Source organism: Arachis ipaensis, chromosome B9 (assembly GCF_059453495.1).
Source record: "Arachis ipaensis isolate K30076 ecotype BB chromosome B9, ASM5945349v1, whole genome shotgun sequence".
Taxonomy (NCBI): Eukaryota; Viridiplantae; Streptophyta; class Magnoliopsida; order Fabales; family Fabaceae; genus Arachis; species Arachis ipaensis.
This window is the reverse complement of record NC_142444.1, coordinates 102,801,899-102,821,720: the sequence shown is the minus strand read 5'-3', so window position 1 is coordinate 102,821,720 and position 19,822 is coordinate 102,801,899. Positions and strand designations below refer to the sequence as shown.

General features: G+C 35.8%; 2 protein-coding genes and 1 non-coding gene across 7 annotated transcripts; 2 read left to right on the top strand and 1 right to left on the bottom strand.

Moving 5' to 3' along the window:
• The first annotated feature begins 110 nt into the window (after positions 1 to 110).
• Positions 111 to 218, top strand: LOC148545702 (small nucleolar RNA R71). The gene has a single exon (XR_015902050.1). It is a non-coding gene; the product is annotated as a small nucleolar RNA R71 (small nucleolar RNA).
• Positions 219 to 7,287: 7,069 nt separating this feature from the next.
• On the top strand, positions 7,288 to 9,622 carry LOC107618631 (UPF0426 protein At1g28150, chloroplastic). Of its 5 annotated transcripts, XM_088500673.1 has the most exons (5): positions 7,288 to 7,370; positions 7,441 to 7,515; positions 7,598 to 7,795; positions 8,295 to 8,366; positions 9,351 to 9,622. In XM_088500673.1, exons 2-5 carry the CDS (start codon positions 7,471 to 7,473, stop codon positions 9,528 to 9,530), a joined length of 495 nt encoding a protein of 164 aa, XP_088356799.1. In that variant the 5' UTR covers positions 7,288 to 7,370; positions 7,441 to 7,470; the 3' UTR covers positions 9,531 to 9,622. The 5 variants fall into 5 exon arrangements, with proteins under 5 accessions (XP_088356799.1, XP_088356802.1, XP_088356800.1 ...); XM_088500676.1 differs by lacking the exon at positions 8,295 to 8,366 and having other exon boundaries at positions 9,354 to 9,622; XM_088500674.1 differs by having other exon boundaries at positions 7,333 to 7,515; positions 9,354 to 9,622.
• Positions 9,583 to 10,679, bottom strand: LOC107618630 (Late embryogenesis abundant (LEA) hydroxyproline-rich glycoprotein family). Its single transcript, XM_016320743.3, has one exon. The coding sequence runs from the start codon at positions 10,586 to 10,588 to the stop codon at positions 9,809 to 9,811; it is 780 nt and encodes a 259-aa protein (XP_016176229.1). The 5' UTR covers positions 10,589 to 10,679; the 3' UTR covers positions 9,583 to 9,808.
• Between the last annotated feature and the right edge of the window lie 9,143 nt (positions 10,680 to 19,822).

Genomic DNA, 19,822 nt, shown 5'->3' with positions numbered 1-19,822 from the left:
TCTGCAGGCGTCTTCTTCAGATGAAGAGATCCTCCAGCAGAGCTATCCAATGACATCTTGGATAGTTCAGACAGACCATCATAGAAGATTCCTATGATGCTCCATTCTGAAAGCATATCAGAAGGGCACCTTCTGATCAATTGCTTGTATCTCTCCCAAGCTTCATAGAGGGACTCACCATCCTTCTGTCTAAAGGTTTGGACTTCAACTCTAAGCTTACTCAATTTTTGAGGTGGAAAGAACTTTGCCAAGAAGGCATTAACTAGCTTTTCCTAAGAGTTCAGGCTTTCCTTAGGTTGTGAATCCGACCATGTTCTAACTCTGTCTCTTACAGCAAAAGGAAAGAGCATAAGTCTGTAGACTTCAGGGTCAACCCCATTGGTCTTGACAGTGTCACAGATTTGCAAGAACTCAACTAAGAACTGATGAGGATCTTCCAATGGAAGTCCATGAAACTTGCAATTCTGTTGCATTAGAGAAACTAATTGAGACTTAAGCTCAAAGTTGTTTGCTCTAATGGCAGGGATAGAGATGCTTCTCCCATAGAAATCAGGAGTAGGTGCAGTAAAGTCACCAAGCACCTTCCTTGCATTGTTGGCATTGTTGTTGTTTTCGGCTGCCATGGTTTCTTCTTCTTTGAAGAGTTCTATTAGGCCCTCTAAAGAGAATTGTTCTTTAGCTTCTCTTAGCTTTCTCTTTAAGGTCCTTTCAGGTTCAGGATCAGCTTGAACAAGTATGCCTTTGTCTTTGTTCCTACTCATATGAAAGAGAAGAGAATAAGAAAGTATGGAATCCTCTATGTCGCAGTATAGAGATTCCTTGAAGTGTCAGAAGAAAAGAAGAATAGAAGGAGAGGATAGAGATGAGAGAATTCGAACTTACTAAAGAATTAGGGTTCGAATTGCACCTTGAGGAGGAGTGTTAGTCCCTTAAATAGAAGGATGTGAGAAGAGGGGAAGAAATTTTCAAATTTAAAGTAAGAGATTTCAAAAATTGGTAATTGGTTTTCGAAAACTAAGATTGAGAAAGAAATCAAGTGATTTTTGAAAAAGATTTTGAAATCAGAAATTAAAAAGATATGATTGAAAATTAAATTTGAAAAAGATGTGATTGAAAAGATATGACTGAAAATCAATTTAGAAATAGAAATTTTTAAAATTAAAGTTGATTACTTGACTATCAAGAAATTAAAAGATATGATTTTAAAATTTAAAGTTTGATCCCTTCTTAATAGGCAAGTAACAACTTGAAAATTTTGAAGTAAATCTTTAATTATAGCAAGGATTTTTGAAAATAGGAAAAATAAATATAAAATGGAAAGAAATTGATTTTGAAAGAGATATGATTGAAAAGATATGATTTGAAAAAGATTTGATTTTGAAAAATTATGAAGATTTGAAAAAAATCTGAATTAAAAACAAAATCTTCCCTCTAGTGTCATCCTGGCGTTAAACGCCCAGAATGGTGCCCATTCTGGCGTTTAACGCCCAAATCTCTACCTTTTTGGGCGTTAACCTGGCTGGGTGTTTAAACACCAGTTTTCCTTCTTCACTAGGCGTTTTGAACGCCCAGCTTTTTCTGTTTGATTCCTCTGCTGAATGTTCTGAATCTTCAATTCTCTGCATTATTGACTTGAAAAGACATAGTTTTAAAAAATATTTTTGAATTTTTGATGATGGGAATCAATAAAAAATGCAACTAAGATCAAATAAACAATGCATGCAAGACACCAAACTTAAAAGTTTGTATACTAAGGACTATAACAATTTAAAAATGCATGTAAGAAATAACAAAACATACAAAACAAGAGAATTTGAAGATCAAAGCAATGAAATCATCAAGAACAACTTGAAGATCAATGAAGAACAATTTGCATGTTTTCGAAAAATGCAAGAAGAATGCGATTGACACCAAACTTAAAAATTAATACTAGACTCAAACAGGAAACATAAAATATTTTTGGTTTTTATGGTTTTATAAATTTTTTTGTGATTTTCGAAACTTATATGGAAAAGAAAATAAAGAGAATCAAAACTTTTAATAAGAATTCCAGGAATCATTGCAATGCTAGTCTAAGACTTCAGTCCAGGAATTAGACATGGCTTACTAGCCAGCCAAACTTTCAATGAAAGCTCCGGTCCAAAACACTAGACATGGCCAATGGCCAGCCAAGCTTTAGCAGATCATTGCTTTCAACAGCAAAATTGATAGAAATCAATAAGCTCTTGTGATGATAAGTTGAAACCTCGGTCCAAAAGATTAGATATGGCTTCTCAGCCAGCCAGACTTCAACAAATCATCATGAAACTCTAGAATTCATTCTTAAAAACTCTGAAGAACAAAATAGAAAATCTTTTTGTATTTTTTTGAAAATTTTTTTTCGAAAAATAAAAAGGAAAAGTACCTAATCTAAGCAACAAGATGAACCATCAGTTGTCCAAACTCGAACATTCCCCGGCAACGGCGCCAAAAACTTGATATGCAAAATTGTGATCATCAACAATGGCGCCAAAGACTTGGAGCTCTCAAACGTGAATCACACTTTGTCACAATTCTGCACAACTAACCAGCAAGTGCACTGGGTCGTCCAAGTAATAAACCTTACGTGAGTAAGGGTCGATCCCACGGAGATTGTCGGCTTGAAGCAAGCTATGGTCATCTTGTAAATCTCAGTCAGGCGGATTCAAATGGTTATGGAGTTTAAGGTGATGAAAATAAACATAAAATAAAGATAGAGATACTTATGTAATTAATTGGTGGATTTCAGATAAGCGTATGAAGATGCTTTGTTCCCCTTAAACCTCTGCTTTCCTAACGCCTTCTTCTAATCATTCATACTCCTTTCCATGGCAAGCTTTATGTTGGACATCACCGTTGTCAATGGCTACATCCCGTCCTCTCAGTGAAAATGGTCCTGATGCTCTGTCACAACATCGGCTAATCAGCTGTCGGTTCTCGATCATGTCGGAATAGGATCCATTGATCCTTTTGCGTCTGTCACACGCCCCACAATCGCGAGTTCAAAGCTCGTCACAGTCATCCCTTCCCAGATCCTACTCGTAATACCACAGACAAGGTTTAGACTTTCCGGATCTCAGGAATGGCCGCCAATAATTCTAGCCTATACCACGAAGGTTCCAATCTTAGATTAGAAACCCAAGAGATACACATTCAAGCCATTGCTAGTAGAACAGAGGTGGTTGTCAGGCACATGTTCATAGGTGAGAATGATGATGAGTGTCACAGATCATCACATTCATCAAGTTGAAGAACGAATGAATATCTTGGAGAAGAAATAGACTTGAGTTGAATAGAAAAACAATAGTACTTTGTATTAATTCATGAAGAACAGCAGAGCTCCACACCTTAATCTATGGTGTGTAGAAACTCCACCGTTGAAAATACATAAGAACAAATAGTGTAAGCATGGCCGAATGGCCAGCCTCAAAGGTCTAAGGACTAAACGCCCCAAGATGTCCAAATACAATAGCAAAAGGTCCTATTTATAGAGAACTAGTAGCCTAGGGTTTACAGAAATCAGTAATTAATGCAGAAATCTTCTTCCGGGCCCACTTGGTGTGTGCTTGGGCTGAGCATTGAAGCTTTTTCGTGTAGAGACTTTTCTTGGAGTTAAACGCCAGCTTTTGTGCCAGTTTGGGCGTTTAACTCCAGCTTTTGTGCCAGTTTTGGAGTTAAACGCCAGAATTCTTGAGCTGAATTGGAACGCCTGTTTGGGCCATCAAATCTCGGGCAAAGTATGGATTATTATATATTTCTGGAAAGCCCGGGATGTCTACTTTCCAACGCAATTGAGAGCGCGCCAATCGGGCTTTTTTAGCTCTAGAAAATCCACTTTGAGTGCAGGGAGGTCAGAATCCAATAGCATCTGCAGTCCTTTTTCAGCCTCTGAATCAGATTTTTGCTCAGGTCCCTCAATTTCAGCCAGAAAATATCTGAAATCACAGAAAAACACACAAACTCATAGTAAAGTCCAGAAGAGTGATTTTTATTTAAAAACTAATAAAAACATAATAAAAACTAACTAAAATATACTAAAAACATACTAAAAACAATGCCAAAAAGCGTATAAATTATCCGCTCATCAATAGGCTTTCCATCCTAGTCACTAATAACAATAATTAACAAGAATTTATCTTATTTCGTCATCTCCAAAGTTAGAAGAAGGTGTAAGTTATCTTCTATAAGAGAAAGTCAAACAAGACTAGTTAATCTCAATCCAAAAATCCCAATCAACTTACTAATGGAATTAGCAAGAGATTAAAGTCAATGAGAATCATATTAACTAACAACTCTAGATCACCAACATAGGTTGGGTTTTCATGACTCAAGATTGCCTAATTACTCTTTCCAATCCAAGAATACTCACAATCTACTCCAACATCCAACCAAGCATTTTGTCAAACACTTGGAGGGCATAAAAGGAAAGCTTGGTAAAAGTGCAAGAATAATAAATCTACCAACTACTAATTGCAAGAAAAGTAAGATCACAACTCAAGTCAACAATTAAGAGGACATCAAATATTAAATTGCATTAAAGAGATCCAAATCCAACATGAGTATTCATGAACATAAAAGAGGCATAAAAGTAAAATTAACATCACAAACTAAGAGAATAAAAGCATAAGAACAAGAAATCATAAAGGAAACAAGATGAAATCAAGTAATCAAATCTAGATCTGAGAGAAATTAACCTAATCCTAACCTAATTCTAGAGAGAAGAGGGAGCTTCTCTCTCTAGAAAACTAACTAAAGGCTCATGTTGACTAACTAAGTGCTCCCCCTTGCTCAAGCTTGAATTCTGCATGAAATACCCTCAGAAACGAGTTGGAATTGGGCCTGGGTAGCTCAAAAATTGCCCCCAGCAATTTCACTTTAAGTGGGTCACGTGCGAATATCGACACGTGCGCGTGGCTTGTGAATATTCAATGCACGCGTACGCGTGCATGGCGCGTGTGCGTGGCCCTTAATTTTCCATTTTGCTCATTTCTTCATGAATTCTCCACTTGCATACTTTCCTCTTCATTTCTTCTATCCAATACTTGCCTTATAATCCTGAAATCACTCAACAAACACATCAAGGCATCGAATGGAATTAAAGTGACTTAAAATCACCAATTTAAGGGCCTAAAAAGCATGTTTTTACACTTAAGCACAAATTACGGGAGAATTACAAAACCATGCTATTTCATTGAATAAATATGGGAAAAGGTGATAAAAGTCCCTAAAATAAGCACAAGATAAACCACAAAATTGGGGTTTATCAAACTACAAAGACCCAACCTGAGTATCTATCCTAAACTGAACAAACAATTTCTTCGCCACTGCACGAAAATCTCATTTACTCCAACTTCAATGTGAAAATCATACATCACCCACCCTGGCAGCAACAATCCATGTACATATTCATAACCATATCTCCTGATTCCAACAAAAATGCACATGAACCCCACCACCCATGGAACGATATAAACCCTCAAGTCTGGATAACTGCATGACTCCACGAACTAATCCCATTAAGCAATGACTAAAAGTCACAAACTCCACCGCATCATTATTAAAAAAAAAAAACAGATTATACCACTACTGAAGTTATAATTAACTAATTAAAACATATTATATGACTTCCGAATTCATCAAGACATTCACCAAAAACAAAAACAAAAAATGCGGAGTTAACCAAACTAACAACAAATATTCGCTCATCTTGCCTTCTACTTAACCGCTTTAGTTTAATTCATCTATTTCTTCGTAGAATGAAAAACTAGGTTGAACAAAGTATTCCTTTCCTTAACATAGCTCACCAACTTTAGCGCATCTTCATGAAGTTAAAAAACAAAATATTAAGAACCTACACAGCACCATGAGTTCAACAAGGTTCCCAGCAGATTTGTAGACAACAGGGTAAAAACCCTTTCCAGGTTTTATCGGCAGGAATTAAAAAATAAAAAAACTACAACGGATCTTATAATATCAAAAACATATGAAGATCTAATTATAAATCATTTACAACCTTCTTTACATGATATATTTGTGGCATGTCCACTACGAAATAAAAAATTAAAATTACCATATCTATGTCTCTAGTGTCTATGAAGGTGCCCATGCTTAGTAGAGTACTACAAATCCTCAATTTTACAACAGCTCTAATATTTAGACGCAAACCAGGAAAGGACATTCTATTTTGAAAAAACAAACTACTTTACATTAAGACTACATCGAATTAGTAGTTTAACTTAATCTCTATGGAGAAAATCTGAGCCATCAAAATTCTTACTAAAACATGAAAATCGCCTATGGATCAGTAACAGGAAGTGCCTTTTCAACAGCTTTGTATTCATTATCATGCCTAGCTTGCTAGTAGTATCCATAGCAATAACAATTTTCCAAACCCACAATATATTGAACTTACTAATATTTAACTAAAATATATGTTTAAGGAATCTAATAATTTGTTCATATAGGAGTTTGTGAAAGAAGAAGAATCATCTAGTGTGACTCAGTCTTTAACCAACTACCCAAACTCCAACCGGACTAAAACCATGAATTCCTAATCCTATATCCACAACATCAGCAGCATTTCAAATTTTTCCCTTGAAGCCAATACCAGTAACTATAACTTCACAATATACGTTTCAAATGCAATACACATACTCGACCTAACCTAAACACGTTTCGAAGCCAACACTCAAAGCAGATCATTCAGTGGGCAGAGCAGCTCTTACCTTCGACTGACAAGCACGGCGGAGGACGAGCAGCACGACTATCTAGGGGACATGCGCCCCTGACCAAGATGACGTCTGTGAGCACCACCGCTACCTGGCTACGACGCATGAGCTGGAGATTGGCGTCCGTGGAGAAGTCGTTGACCAGGAGGGAGCATCCGGAACAGACGCAGTACCCAATTGTCGGAGACAGTGAGAGTCACGAGACATGCGGCGGCGGTCTTAGTTAACGCTGATAAGATTTCTTTTGATGAAAGGAGAAGACTGACCCAAAGTACTTCCTGGGTTACATCCATTCTTTTTTGGGAACAAACCAAAAGGCCTAACTATGACACCAACAGAACTCTCTAGAACGAAATCTCGTTCTGAATCACCCTGTCCAGCCGGCTCACCCAACCCTCCAATGAGCCTCGCCAGCTTCCTGACGGCTAGCTGCTTCCAGCCAACAAAAAACACCACATGTCCATAGGAGATGCAATAAAAACAAAAATCTATACATCTATACACTAAATGGACCCATTTAAAAACCACTTTCCGTTCTTTTTTTTTTTTATAATTTTAATGGACTACATTCAACACTTTCCATTTCAATTGCATTCCAGAGTCGGAAGGAGGAAACAAATATAGGTAACAGATTCGGATTTTTATCAATTTGTGTCAAGCTTAAGCGTGATTCGTTCGTGGCTGTGCACTGCAGATTGAAGAAGGAAACTGTAACTACTTTACTATGTCTCTTGTGGTTCACTCTCATCTTCCACTTCCATCCACTTTGGTCCGTTTTCCTTCTTCATCGTTCTTCTTCTTCGTCTTCTTCTTGTATTATTTAATTAACCAACTTATTTGTACTGTCGCAGTGGAAATCGAAGCAGAAAATTAGGTTAAACCCGCTATCGTCACCCTCATTCATAGCCAGCAGAAGCAGCAGAAATTTCGGGTGCAGTGCTATTAATATGAATTATAATAATAAGAATGATAGCAGTAATTCTTCAAATGGGGTCACATGGTGTTTCTTCAATCCAGCGAAAGACCCCATCATTCAAGAAGCTCTCAAGGTAATTATTAATTTTATTCTAATAAGGTAGTTCTAGTTCTCCAAAAGTTTAGGTGATTCTAGAATAGCTTAGCTTTCATAACAGTTTAAGCAACCCTAATTTGTATCCTAAACCTGCAAAATAGAAATCGAAATTTGTCAAACCTTGATATGATAAACCCTAATTTTTTTGTTTCTTTTTCTTTACATAATCATGAGAACAGAAATCAGTGAAAATGAAAACAGAATCTGGAAAAGGATATAACTTCTGGAAATATATGATTGCTTTAACTTAGGGCTAAAGTCAAAACTGCAAAAAGATTTAGCTTTGTTGGTAGTAGTCATGATATAGGGGGGTCCATTGATATCTTTGAATGTTTGCTTTGGTTGACTGGTGGTTATGGTATGGGGAACAAATAATGATATTCCTGCTCCAGATAAATGTGTCATGAAACCTTTTGTGTCTACACTTTAAATTTCAGTTTAAGCTGAATTGATTATTTACATTCATAATTTTGTAGCGCTTTCCCTATGCTGATTCGCTAATGATTGAGTTCTCAACAGACGAAACTGCAGGTGGAAGACGGATTAAAGTGAGTTGGGAGTTTGGACTAATATACTGAAAACATGACATGACATGAACTTATCCGTTAAATTGAATTTCTCTATCATAAGGCAACTAGTGGTAGTAAAATTTGACTAAAATATCTTCACATTGGGATGAAGTTATTAGTTACAATTATTCCATTTTACAGCATTAGTACCTCAGTCTAGACATAACTGTATACTTTTAAATGTACATGGGAGTTAAGGAAATGGTGGAGAAATTTAAATATTAGATAAATTTATGTTGAGTTTACAAAAGTTCCCTTATAATTCTATTTTTCTTCCTTAATTATCGCTTTCCTCTCTCTTCCTTTCTTCCACTACTTCCTGTCTTTCTTTCATAGATAATATGAGTTAATAAACTCATATAATATGGGTGTAAGAGTAACTCTTTTTTGTTAGTATATCATTCGCAGACCAAGTATGATACAAAAGTCATTTTCAGTTGTAGTAGTTTTCTGCGTAATTGGAATTACATTTGCTAATTTAACTGAGTGTGATTGATACTGGAGTATATGTTAAGCATACACATACAGGCCACTGTAGAAAGAACATGCATTCTCTCACCGATAGAAGTTTGATCATAGAATCATAACTTCTTTAGATGAATGTATTTATTTGACAAATTTTATGCCATCAATGAAAATACTTCTCTCTAGGGCTTTTCAATGCTCAGCTTTGAGAAGCTAAATGAAAAGCTTGTTCCTTTTTGAACAATTACTGACTAACTATCTGAACTAGCCAATTTGAAACCTTGTTAGTTTGATAAATGGCTAACACTAGTCTCAACTTTGTTTTGCCCAGTTCATACCTCCTGACCCAAAGATATGGCGAAATTGACTTTTGTCAAAGTACTATTAGCTAAAGGAACATTAGCTAAAGGAACATTCTGCATGAAATGATGTTCATAGTTTTTGGCATTGCAATTTGATGATGTTCTTACCTCTCTACTTTGATTGGATATACATCAGCAGGAACCGGTAGCATTCTTGGGTGGCGTGTTTGCAGGTATTTTGAGGCTTGATTTGAATGAGGAGCCACTGAAGGAATGGATTACGAGGACTGTGGAAGCTGCTGGTATTAGTGAAGAAGAAACTGGTGCAGAAGGCTCAACAACTGAAGCAGCTCCTCAAGAGATTCAGATTGAATAATCACTGGAATTGTTTCTTCTGTATACAAGTTTTTATGAAACCATACTGATAATGCAATAAAAATTGGTTCAATTTGATTATAGGCATTAAAAGCAGGTATCATGAAATCTCAAATCTGTATGTCTATCGTTACTGGGAGGGGGAAAAACGGTAAGATACTGGCTATAGCTGTATCTTAGTGAAAAATCAATAAATATTCAAACCCCATATTGAAAATAATGAAATCACATTATATAAGGCAAACATAATATCTAGCCCTCTCATGTACACGCTCAAATCTAAGGTTTCATCCTAAATTTACAGTTGCTAGCCTTGATGCTTATGAGATTATTAGATGACAAGCTATCCACCAGCAACTGGCATTCCCCCAAGACCTTCACCTTCCTCAGCTTCAGCATCCCGAGCTTGATTGCTACCGGCGCCTTCACCTTAAGATCCAATGGAATCCTTCCTGTCTGCTGTTGCTGCTGTATCGCTGCCATAATTGTGCTCCCGGCCTGCACCTGACCACTCAAGGACAAATTCAGAACTGTCCTGTTTTGATGTCCTTGGTAGAATTCCGGCAGCGAGCCTTGGCAGAGTTCAGTGTTTGTATACCATACACTCATTCTCCCATCCTTTTCATAGTATATACCAATCTTCTTGTTTGGATTTGTTGCTGTGATCCTCACTTCGAACTTGGCATACAAACTCATGTCGAAGTTGAGCCTAAGATCATTGATCCTTAAGGTGTCAACTGAGTAATCTGGAAGCTTTGGTTTGAAGACAAAGTAGATGGTTGTGGCGATTGCAGCAATGAGAATGAACAAGAGGAAAATCAAGAATAATGTCCAACATAAGCACCTGCAGAAGCAGCTTCTTGATCTTTTCTTTGGTGGTAACGGTATAATTGGTGGCATGGCATGTGAATGTTGCAACAGAAGAGGAGAAGGACGATGATAAGGGTTACTACTGCCCTTTTCTGATCTCGAGGAACCTGGAGGTACCAATGGAGTGGTAGGTGGCGGTGGAGCTTCCACCACCACAGGGTGGATCCTCTGTCTCTGATGATCTGCCATGAATGAACAATGGTGAAGTTTTTTTATTATTATTATTTATTTTGGATGAGGAAGCTAATTTTGTCACTTTAATTTTTGTGGTGATATATAACAACACATTAAGACCCTTTTTATTTTGTTGTTCTAGTGAAGAATGTGATGCATTTGTTGATGCCTACATGTGGACTTTGCTTATTTGACCTTTTTTTCTAAATTGTTTCAATTACTATTGTTGTTGATTGGTCTCTCACAAAAAGCACTGTGGTATGGTTGCCTTCCCCACCTACAAAAAGAATGTAAATATACCAAAATATAGAGTGGTTGTTCATCTAGATTTTGTTGAATTACATGCTCAGATACAAGCGTTTTTATTTTTTTATTTTTATTTTTTTTTCGTAATTTAGTAGTATTATATTATATATTATTACCATACTCAAAGTTCGTCGGCACATCTCTATATAATCTATACTATTAGATAGGATATAAATTTTGTATTCCATTTAAAGATGTGTGTTTTAACTAATTACTTAATGTCAAAAGATAAAATGTTTACATAAAATATTTTTTATTTCGTTTTCTTTTGTTGGGGTGGCATCCTGGAATATATGTACACAAAAAGAACACAAAAGAAAATAAAGTGGCATGTGGTGGGTGTTACTGCCACATTGCCATAGGATAAGGGGAAAAAGGAACAGAGAGGTTCTTAGTTCAGTTTTGCTTCCTTGCTTTGTATGTAAGAAAACCTTAACTTGAACATTAAGGCTACGTTCTCACACATAATGCACGAAGACATTGTGGTACACGTAAACATTATTGGCCTTCACCAACAAAATTCACCATGTTTTCTATAATGTTAAACAATCAGAGTTTTTGCCAAAAGATATGTGACAAATCACATGGCATAAAAAATGTAATTACATAACGATGAAAAATGTAGTATTTCCCTTTTCGATGAAACCAAAGTGAAAATGCGTGCAGATCTAATATTGGTCGGGTCAAATTGAATTCGAATTTTATGCCTATGAATTGGCACGGTATCAAATATTTAATATAAAATATTATAAACACAATAAAAATTAATTATAACATTAATTCATATATTTATATATAAATATATATGTTATTTAATTTATTTTTAATTTATATTTATATTTTAACATATAATTTATATAAATATTAGATATAATAATTATTTTTTAATAGGTAAAGTATTATTTTGATTTATAATATTTGGACAAAATTTTTATTTTTTCTTTAACATTTTAAAGGTTTTATTTCTGTTCCAAAAAATTTTAAATATGTTTAATGTAATTCTACTATTAAATTTGACACTGATAATTAACAGAAAAAGTAAAATGAACATTAGCAGGAGGTGGAGGCTAGTGTAGGTTAAGGGAGCAATGTATCCCTAAATTAAAATTTTTAATGTATAAAGATCTTTATTTTTTATATTACTCCCTCTTAATTTTAATTTTTTTTCTAGAGTTATATTTTTATATTAATCTCCTCCTAAAAATTACTCTAACTCCATCCCTGGACGTTAATAATATTATTAATTAAGTCATATCTTTTTCTATGTATTAAAAAAATATAATCAAATTTTTTTATAACGCTTGTTCTTAATTTTTCTTTTGTACAAAACTCCAAATCTTAACAATCAATTATCAACGCTTCAAAATTAAAGGAAAAATTTTTATATTAGTGATCGCTGATGGATCGATTTTACTTACATATTGAAACCAAATATTATTGGCTTTTTAATATGGGAATTGTTTGTGTTAAATTTAATGATAGGACAATATTAAATCCCGCTTAAAACTTTTTTAGAATTGAAATAGAACATTTAAAAATTTTTGGAACTAAAATAAAACATTTAAAATGTCATATACTAAATTAGAATTCGGATTTTTTTACTTAAATAAAATAAACACCTTCCAAAATTACTTGATTCCTCTAAAGCAAAATTTAAAACGTGAATTTTCTATTCTTAATAATATATAAATCGTCTCAGGGCCTTGTGGTTTATATAATATGTTAACTATTACACCCTAGGATGATTTATGCAAGAATAATTTCTGAAAAAACACCCATAAATCGTTCTAGGGTAGCCAACTTTACAAATTGAGAGTAAATCATCCCAAGGTGAGAGAATTTACGCATTTCGTGGCAAAAACACAAGGGACTGACACGATTTATGTGCAACAACTAACCCTCAGCACCTAGCCACGATTTATGTTCAAAACTACACACTCTCAACACCAAATCACGATTTACCCTCAACTTACCTAACCCTGAGGAGGCTACGACGATTTATACTCGGTTTGGAAGCTGAAGATGTTGCAGCGATTAACCTTGCACACAAAGAGTCATCATTTTCACCATATCCAAGCTGTTGGAGAGAAGGTTAGGGAGGAAGAGATCCTGCAGCAGTGGGAGAAGGGGTGGTGAGTGGAGGCATCAAGGCGTACAGCGGCGAGGTTGCGGCGGCAGATGTGTGTCACAGAACGGCGATTTGTGCGGCAGAGTGGGAAGAATCAACCCTGAGGTAAGGATGGCTGCCAATGAGGGAGATATATACCGCCTAAACAGTATTGTGTATGTTGCCAAATTTATCAATGAAAAGGTTAGTTATCAGAATCTGTATTTAGTTGATTTAGTTGATGTCATTGATCTATTGATGACGTTTATATCCTTATAAATTTAATCTAATTTCAATATGAATATCTAATGAGATCATGGCTGGTTTAAAGGCCGATAGGTGTGATTGACTGTTAGAACATTTGTGATTATGAAATTTAGGGTTTTATTATTTAGTGAATTTTCAAGTTTTTGGATGATTATAAAGGATGTTAGACTTAGGTGAACCTAGCGACTTAAAATCAGAAATTTCATTTATAATGCATTTATGCTTGTGATGTTAGACTTGTGATATTATAATGAATACCTATAACTTGGCCTGTTTTACATCATTGGCTTATTCCATATTATTTTTTTTACTTTGAATTATATATTTTTTATGTATACTAACCCCATAAGTTGTGGCCTTAATATTTCTGTTTTATCAGCCAACTTGATGTATTAGGAGTGTCTGTAGATAATAAAAGATGATAATGCATGACCGTGTAGTTCCCTACTTAGATTGTGCCAATTTACTACATGTTGCAAGGTTGAATAATTATTGGTTCAAGCTTGATGAGCCACTGATAAGTGCATTTGTGGAGTGATAGCGTCCTGAGACCCATATGTTTCATATGCCATTTGGAGAGTGCATGATAACTGATGAGCGGATAATTTATACGCTTTTTGGCACTGTTTTTAGTAGAATCTGGTTACTTTTAGGGATGTTTTCATTAGTTTTTATGTTAAATTCACATTTCTGGACTTTACTATGAGTTTGTGTGTTTTTCTGTGATTTCAGGTATTTTTTGACTGAAATTGAGGGACTTGAGCAAAAATCAGATTCAGAGGTTGAAGAAGGACTGCTGATGCTGTTGGATTCTGACCTCCCTGCACTCAAAGTGGATTTTCTGGAGCTACAAAACTCAAAATGACGCGTTTCCAATTGCGTTGGAAAGTAGACATCCAGGGCTTTCCAGCAATGTATAATAGTCCATACTTTGAACGAGTTTAGACGACGTAAAATGGCGTTGAACGCCAGTTCTACGCTCTTGTCTGGAGTTAAACGCCAGAAACAAGTCACAAACCAGAGTTGAAAGCCAGAAATACGTTACAACCTGGCGTTCAACTCCAGAAAGAGCCTCTGCACGTGTAACATTCAAGCTCAGCCCAAGCACACACCAAGTGGGCCCCGGAAGTGGATTTATGCATCAATTACTTACTTTTGTAAACCCTAGTAGCTAGTTTATTATAAATAGGACTTCTTACTATTGTATTAGACATCTTTGATCAGTTGTATGCTATCTTAGATCACGTTTTGGGGGCTGGCCATTCGGCCATGCCTGGACCTTTCACTTATGTATTTTCAACGGTAGAGTTTCTATACTCCAGAGATTAAGGTGTGGAGCCCTGCTGTTCCTCAAAGATTAATGCAAAGTACTACTGTTTTCTATTCAATTCAACTTATTCCGCTTCTAAGATATTCATTCGCACTTCAACCTGAATGTGATGAACGTGACAATCATCATCATTCCCCATGAACGCGTGCCTGACAACCACTTCCGTTCTACCTTCGATTGAATGATTATCTCTTAGATCTCTTAATCAGAATTTTCGTGGTGTAAGCTAGATTGATGGCGGCATTCATGAGAATCCGGAAAGTCTAAACCTTGTCTGTGGTATTCCGAGTAGGATTCAGGGATTGAATGACTGTGACGAGCTTCAAACTCGCGAGTGCTGGGCGTAGTGACAGACGCAAAAGGGGGGGTGAATCCTATTCCAGCATGATCGAGAACCTCAGATGATTAGCCGTGCTGTGACAGAGCATTTGGACCATTTTCACAAGAGGATAGGATGTAGCCATTGACAACGGTGATGCCCTTGCATAAAGCCAGCCATGGAAAGGAGTATGATTGATTGGATGAAGGCAGCAGGAAAGCAGAGGTTCAGAGGAACGAAAGCATCTCTATGCGCTTATCTGAAATTCTCACCAATGATTTACATAAGTATTTCTATCCTTAGTTTATTATTTATTTTCGAAAACTCCATAACTATTTTATATCCGCCTGACTGAGATTTACAAGGTGACCATAGCTTGCTTCATACCAACAATCTCCGTGGGATCGACCCTTACTCACGTAAGGTTTATTACTTGGACGACCCAGTGCACTTGCTGGTTAGTTGTATCGAAGTTGTGACAAATTATGAATTGAGATTAGAGCACCAAGTTTTTGGAGCCATTACCAGAGATCACAATTTCGTGCACCAAGTTTTTGGCGCCGTTGCTGGGGATTGTTCGAGTTTGGACAACTGACGGTTCATCTTGTTGCTCAGATTGGGTAACTTTCTTTTCGTTTTGTTTTCAAAAATTTTTCAAAAATCTTTCAAAAACTTCTCATCTGTTTTCGAAAAAAATAAAAAATATTTTAAAATAAAAATGTTTTCAAAAATATATTTTTCTTCAGAATTTTTAAGAATGATTTCTAGTGTTTCATGAAGCATGGCTGGCTGTAAAGCCATGTCTAATTCCTCTGTAGGGCATGTTAGGCTTGTCATGTCTGAGTTACATACTAAAGCTTGGCTGGCTATTAAGCCATGCCTGACCCTTTGATTGGAGCTTTAGACTAAAGAGCATAAGATTCCTGGAATTCATATTAAAAATTTTGGAATCCTTATTTTTCTTTTTCAAAATGATTTTCGAAAAAATTAAAAGAAAATACAAAAAAATCATAAAATCATAAATATCAAAAAAAATATTTTGTATTTCTTATTTGAGTCTTGAGTCAGATTTAAAGTTTGGTGTCAATTGCATGTTCATCTTGCATTTTTCGAAAAATTCATGCATTCATGGTGTTCTTCATGATCTTCAAGTTGTTCTTAGTAAGTCTTCTTGTTTGATCTTGATGTTTTCTTGTTTTGCATCTTTTCTTGTTTTACATGTGCCTTTTTGCATCCATAGAGTCTAAACATGAAAGATTTCTAAGTTTGGTGTCTTGCATGTTTTCTTTGCATATAAAAATTTTCAAAAATATGTTCTTGATATTCATCATAATCTTCAAAGTGTTCTTGGTGTTCATCTTGATATTCATAGTGTTCTTGCATTCATCACATACTTTGATCCTAAATTTTCATGCATTGCATCATTTTGCATGTTTTTCTCTCTCATCATAAAAATTCAAAAAATAAAAAAAAAATCTTTCCCTTTTTCTCTCTTAAAATTTTGAAAATTAGATTTGACTTTTTCAAAAATTTTTAAAATCTAGTTGTTTTCATGAGTCAAGTCAAAATTTTCAATTTAAAATCCTATCTTTTTCAAAAATCAAATCTTTTTCAATTTTCTTAGTTATTTTCGAAAATTACAAAAATATTTTTCAAAAATATTTTTCTTACCTTTATATCATAATTTTCGAAAATAACATCATCAATTAATGTTTTGATTCAAAAATTTCAAGTTTGTTACTTGCTTGTTAAGAAAGATTCAAACTTTGAGTTCTAGAATCATATCCTGTGATTTCTTGTGAATCAAGTCATTAATTATGATTTTAAAAATCAAATCTTTTTTCAAAAACTAATTTCAATCATATCTTTTCAAAAATATCTTCTTATCTTATCTTTTTCAAAAATTTGATTTCAAAATATCTTTTCTAACTTCCTAACTTCTTATCTTTTCAAAATTTGTTTCAACTAACTAACTAACTTTTTGTTTGTTTCTTATCTTTTTCAAAACTACCTAACTAACTCTCTCTCTCTAATTTTCGAAAATATCTTCCCTCTTTTTCAAAATTTCTTTTTAATTAACTAATTATTTTCATTTTTTATTTTAATTTTCGAAAATTACTAACACTTTTCAAAAATTATTTTCGAAAATCACTAACTCTTTTTCAAAAATTATTTTCGAAAATCCTTCTCCCTCATCTCCTTCTAAGTATTTATTCATCTACTAACACTCCTCTTCATCTCACATCACTGCTCCTATCCTTATCCTTGTGTTTGGATTCTTCATTCTTCTTCACCCCTATTCCTTTTCTTCTTCTACTAACTATAAGGAACCTCTTTACTGTGACATAGAGGATTCCTCTTCTTTTCTTGTTCTCTCCTCTTTCTTATGAGCAGGAACAAGGAAAAAGACATTCTTGTTGAAGCTGATCCAGAACCTGAAAGGACTCTGAAGAGGAAACTAAGAGAAGCTAAGTTACAACAATCCAGAGACAACCTTATTGAAAATTTCGAACAAGTAAAGGAGATGGCAGCCGAACCCAACAACAATAATGCAAGGAGAATGCTTGGTGACTTTACTGCACCAAATTCCAATTTACATGGAAGAAGTATCTCCATTCCTGCCATTGGAGCAAACAACTTTGAGCTGAAACCTCAATTAGTTTCTCTGATGCAGCAGAACTGCAAGTTTCATGGACTTCCATCTGAAGATCCTTTTCAGTTCTTAACTGAATTCTTGCAGATATGTGATACTGTTAAGACTAATGGAGTAGATCCTGAAGTCTATAGGCTCATGCTTTTCCCTTTTGCTGTAAGAGACAGAGCTAGAGTGTGGTTGGACTCTCAACCCAAAGACAGCCTAAACTCTTGGGATAAAATGGTCACGGCTTTCTTAGCCAAGTTATTTCCTCCTCAAAAGCTGAGCAAGCTTAGAGTGGATGTTCAAACCTTCAGACAGAAAGAAGGTAAATCCCTTTATGAAGCTTGGGAAAGATACAAGCAGCTGACCAAAAAGTGTCCTTCTGACATGCTTTCAGAATGGACCATCCTGGATATATTCTATGATGGTTTATCTGAGATATCAAAGATGTCATTGGATACTTCTGCAGGTGGATCCATTCACCTAAAGAAAACGCCTGCAGAAGCTCAAGAACTCATTGACATGGTTGCTAATAACCAGTTCATGTACACTTCTGAGAGGAATCCTGTTAATAATGGGACGCCTATGAAGAAGGGAGTTCTTGAAATTGATACTCTGAATGCCATATTGGCTCAGAACAAAATATTGACTCAGCAAGTCAATATGATTTCTCAGAGTCTGAATGGAATGCAAGCTGCATCCAACAGTACTCAAGAGGCATCTTCTGAAGAAGAAGCTTATGATCCTGAGAACCCTGCAATAGCAGAGGTGAATTACTTAGGTGAACCTTATGGAAACACCTATAATCCATCATGGAGGAATTATCCAAATCTCTCATGGAAGGATCAACAAAAGCCTCAACAAGGCTTTAATAATGGTGGAAGATACAGGTTTAACAATAGTAAACCTTTTCCATCATTCACTCAGCAACTGACAGAGAACTCTGAACAAAATACTTCTAATCTAGCAAACTTAGTCTCTGATCTATCTAAGGCCACTGTGAGTTTCATGAATGAAACAAGATCCTCCATTAGAAATTTGGAAGCACAAGTGGGCCAACTGAGTAAAAGGATCACTGAAATTCCTCCTAGTACTCTCCCAAGCAATACAGAAGAAAATCCAAAAGGAGAGTGCAAGGCCATTGAATTGATCACCATGGCCGAACCTGTAAAGGAAGGAGAGGACGTGAATCCCAGTGAGGAAGACCTCCTGGGACGTCCAGTGAACAATAAGGAGTTTCCCTCTGAGGAACCAAAAGATTCTGAGGCTCAACTAGAGACCATAGAGATTCCATTAAACCTCCTTATGCCATTCATGAGCTCTGATGAGTATTCCTCTTCTGAAGAGAATGAGGACGTCACTGAGGAGCAAGTCACCAAGTACCTTGGTGCAATCATGAAGCTGAATGCCAAATTATTTGGCATTGAAACTTGGGAAGATGAACCTCCCTTGTTCACCAATGAACTAAGTGATCTGGACCAACTGACATTGCCTCAGAAGAAACAGGATCCTGGAAAGTTCTTAATACCTTGTACCATAGGCACCATGATCTTTAAGGCTCTGTGTGACCTTGGTTCAGGAATAAACCTCATGCCCCTCTCTGTAATAGAGAAACTAGGAATCTATGGGGTGCAAGCTGCTAAAATCTCTTTAGAGATGGCAGACAATTCAAGAAAACAGGCTTATGGACAAGTAGAGGACGTGTTAGTAAAGGTTAAAGGCCTTTACATCCCTACTGATTTCATAGTCCTAGATACTGGGAAGGATGAGGATGAATCCATCATCCTAGGAAGACCTTTCCTAGCCACAGCAAGAGCTGTGATTGATGTGGACAGAGGAGAATTGATCCTTCAAATAAATGAGGACAACCTTGTGTTTACAACTCAAGGATCTCTCTCTGCATCCATGGAAAGGAAGCTTAAAAAGCTTCTCTCAAAGCAGAGTCAAACAGAGCCCACACAGTCAAACTCTAAGTTTGGTGTTGGGAGGCCACAACCAAACTCTAAGTTTGGTGTCAAACCCCCATATCCAAACTCTAAGTTTGGTGTTGGGAGGTCTCAACAAAGCTCTGCACATCTGTGAGGCTCCATGAGGGCCCACTGTCAAGCTATTGACATTAAAGAAGCGCTTGTTGGGAGGCAACCCAATGTTTATTTATCTAATTTTCATTGTTTTTCATGTTTTATTAGGTTCATGATCATGTAGAGTCACAAAATAAATATAAAAATTGAAAACGGAATCAAAAACAGCAGAAGAAAAATCACACCCTGAAGGAAGACCTT

What these genes read in the sequence shown, in the direction of transcription:
- LOC107618631 (XM_088500673.1), top strand. Translation starts at nt 7,471, where the DNA reads ATGTCTCTTGTGGTTCACTCTCATCTTCCACTTCCATCCACTTTG. An exon ending in TCATTCAAGAAGCTCTCAAG is followed by an intron (nt 7,796 to 8,294) that starts GTAATTATTAAT and finishes ATAATTTTGTAG; the next exon opens with CGCTTTCCCTATGCTGATTC. An exon ending in CAGGTGGAAGACGGATTAAA is followed by an intron (nt 8,367 to 9,350) that starts GTGAGTTGGGAG and finishes GATATACATCAG; the next exon opens with CAGGAACCGGTAGCATTCTT.
- LOC107618630 (XM_016320743.3), bottom strand. Translation starts at nt 10,588, where the DNA reads ATGGCAGATCATCAGAGACAGAGGATCCACCCTGTGGTGGTGGAAGCT.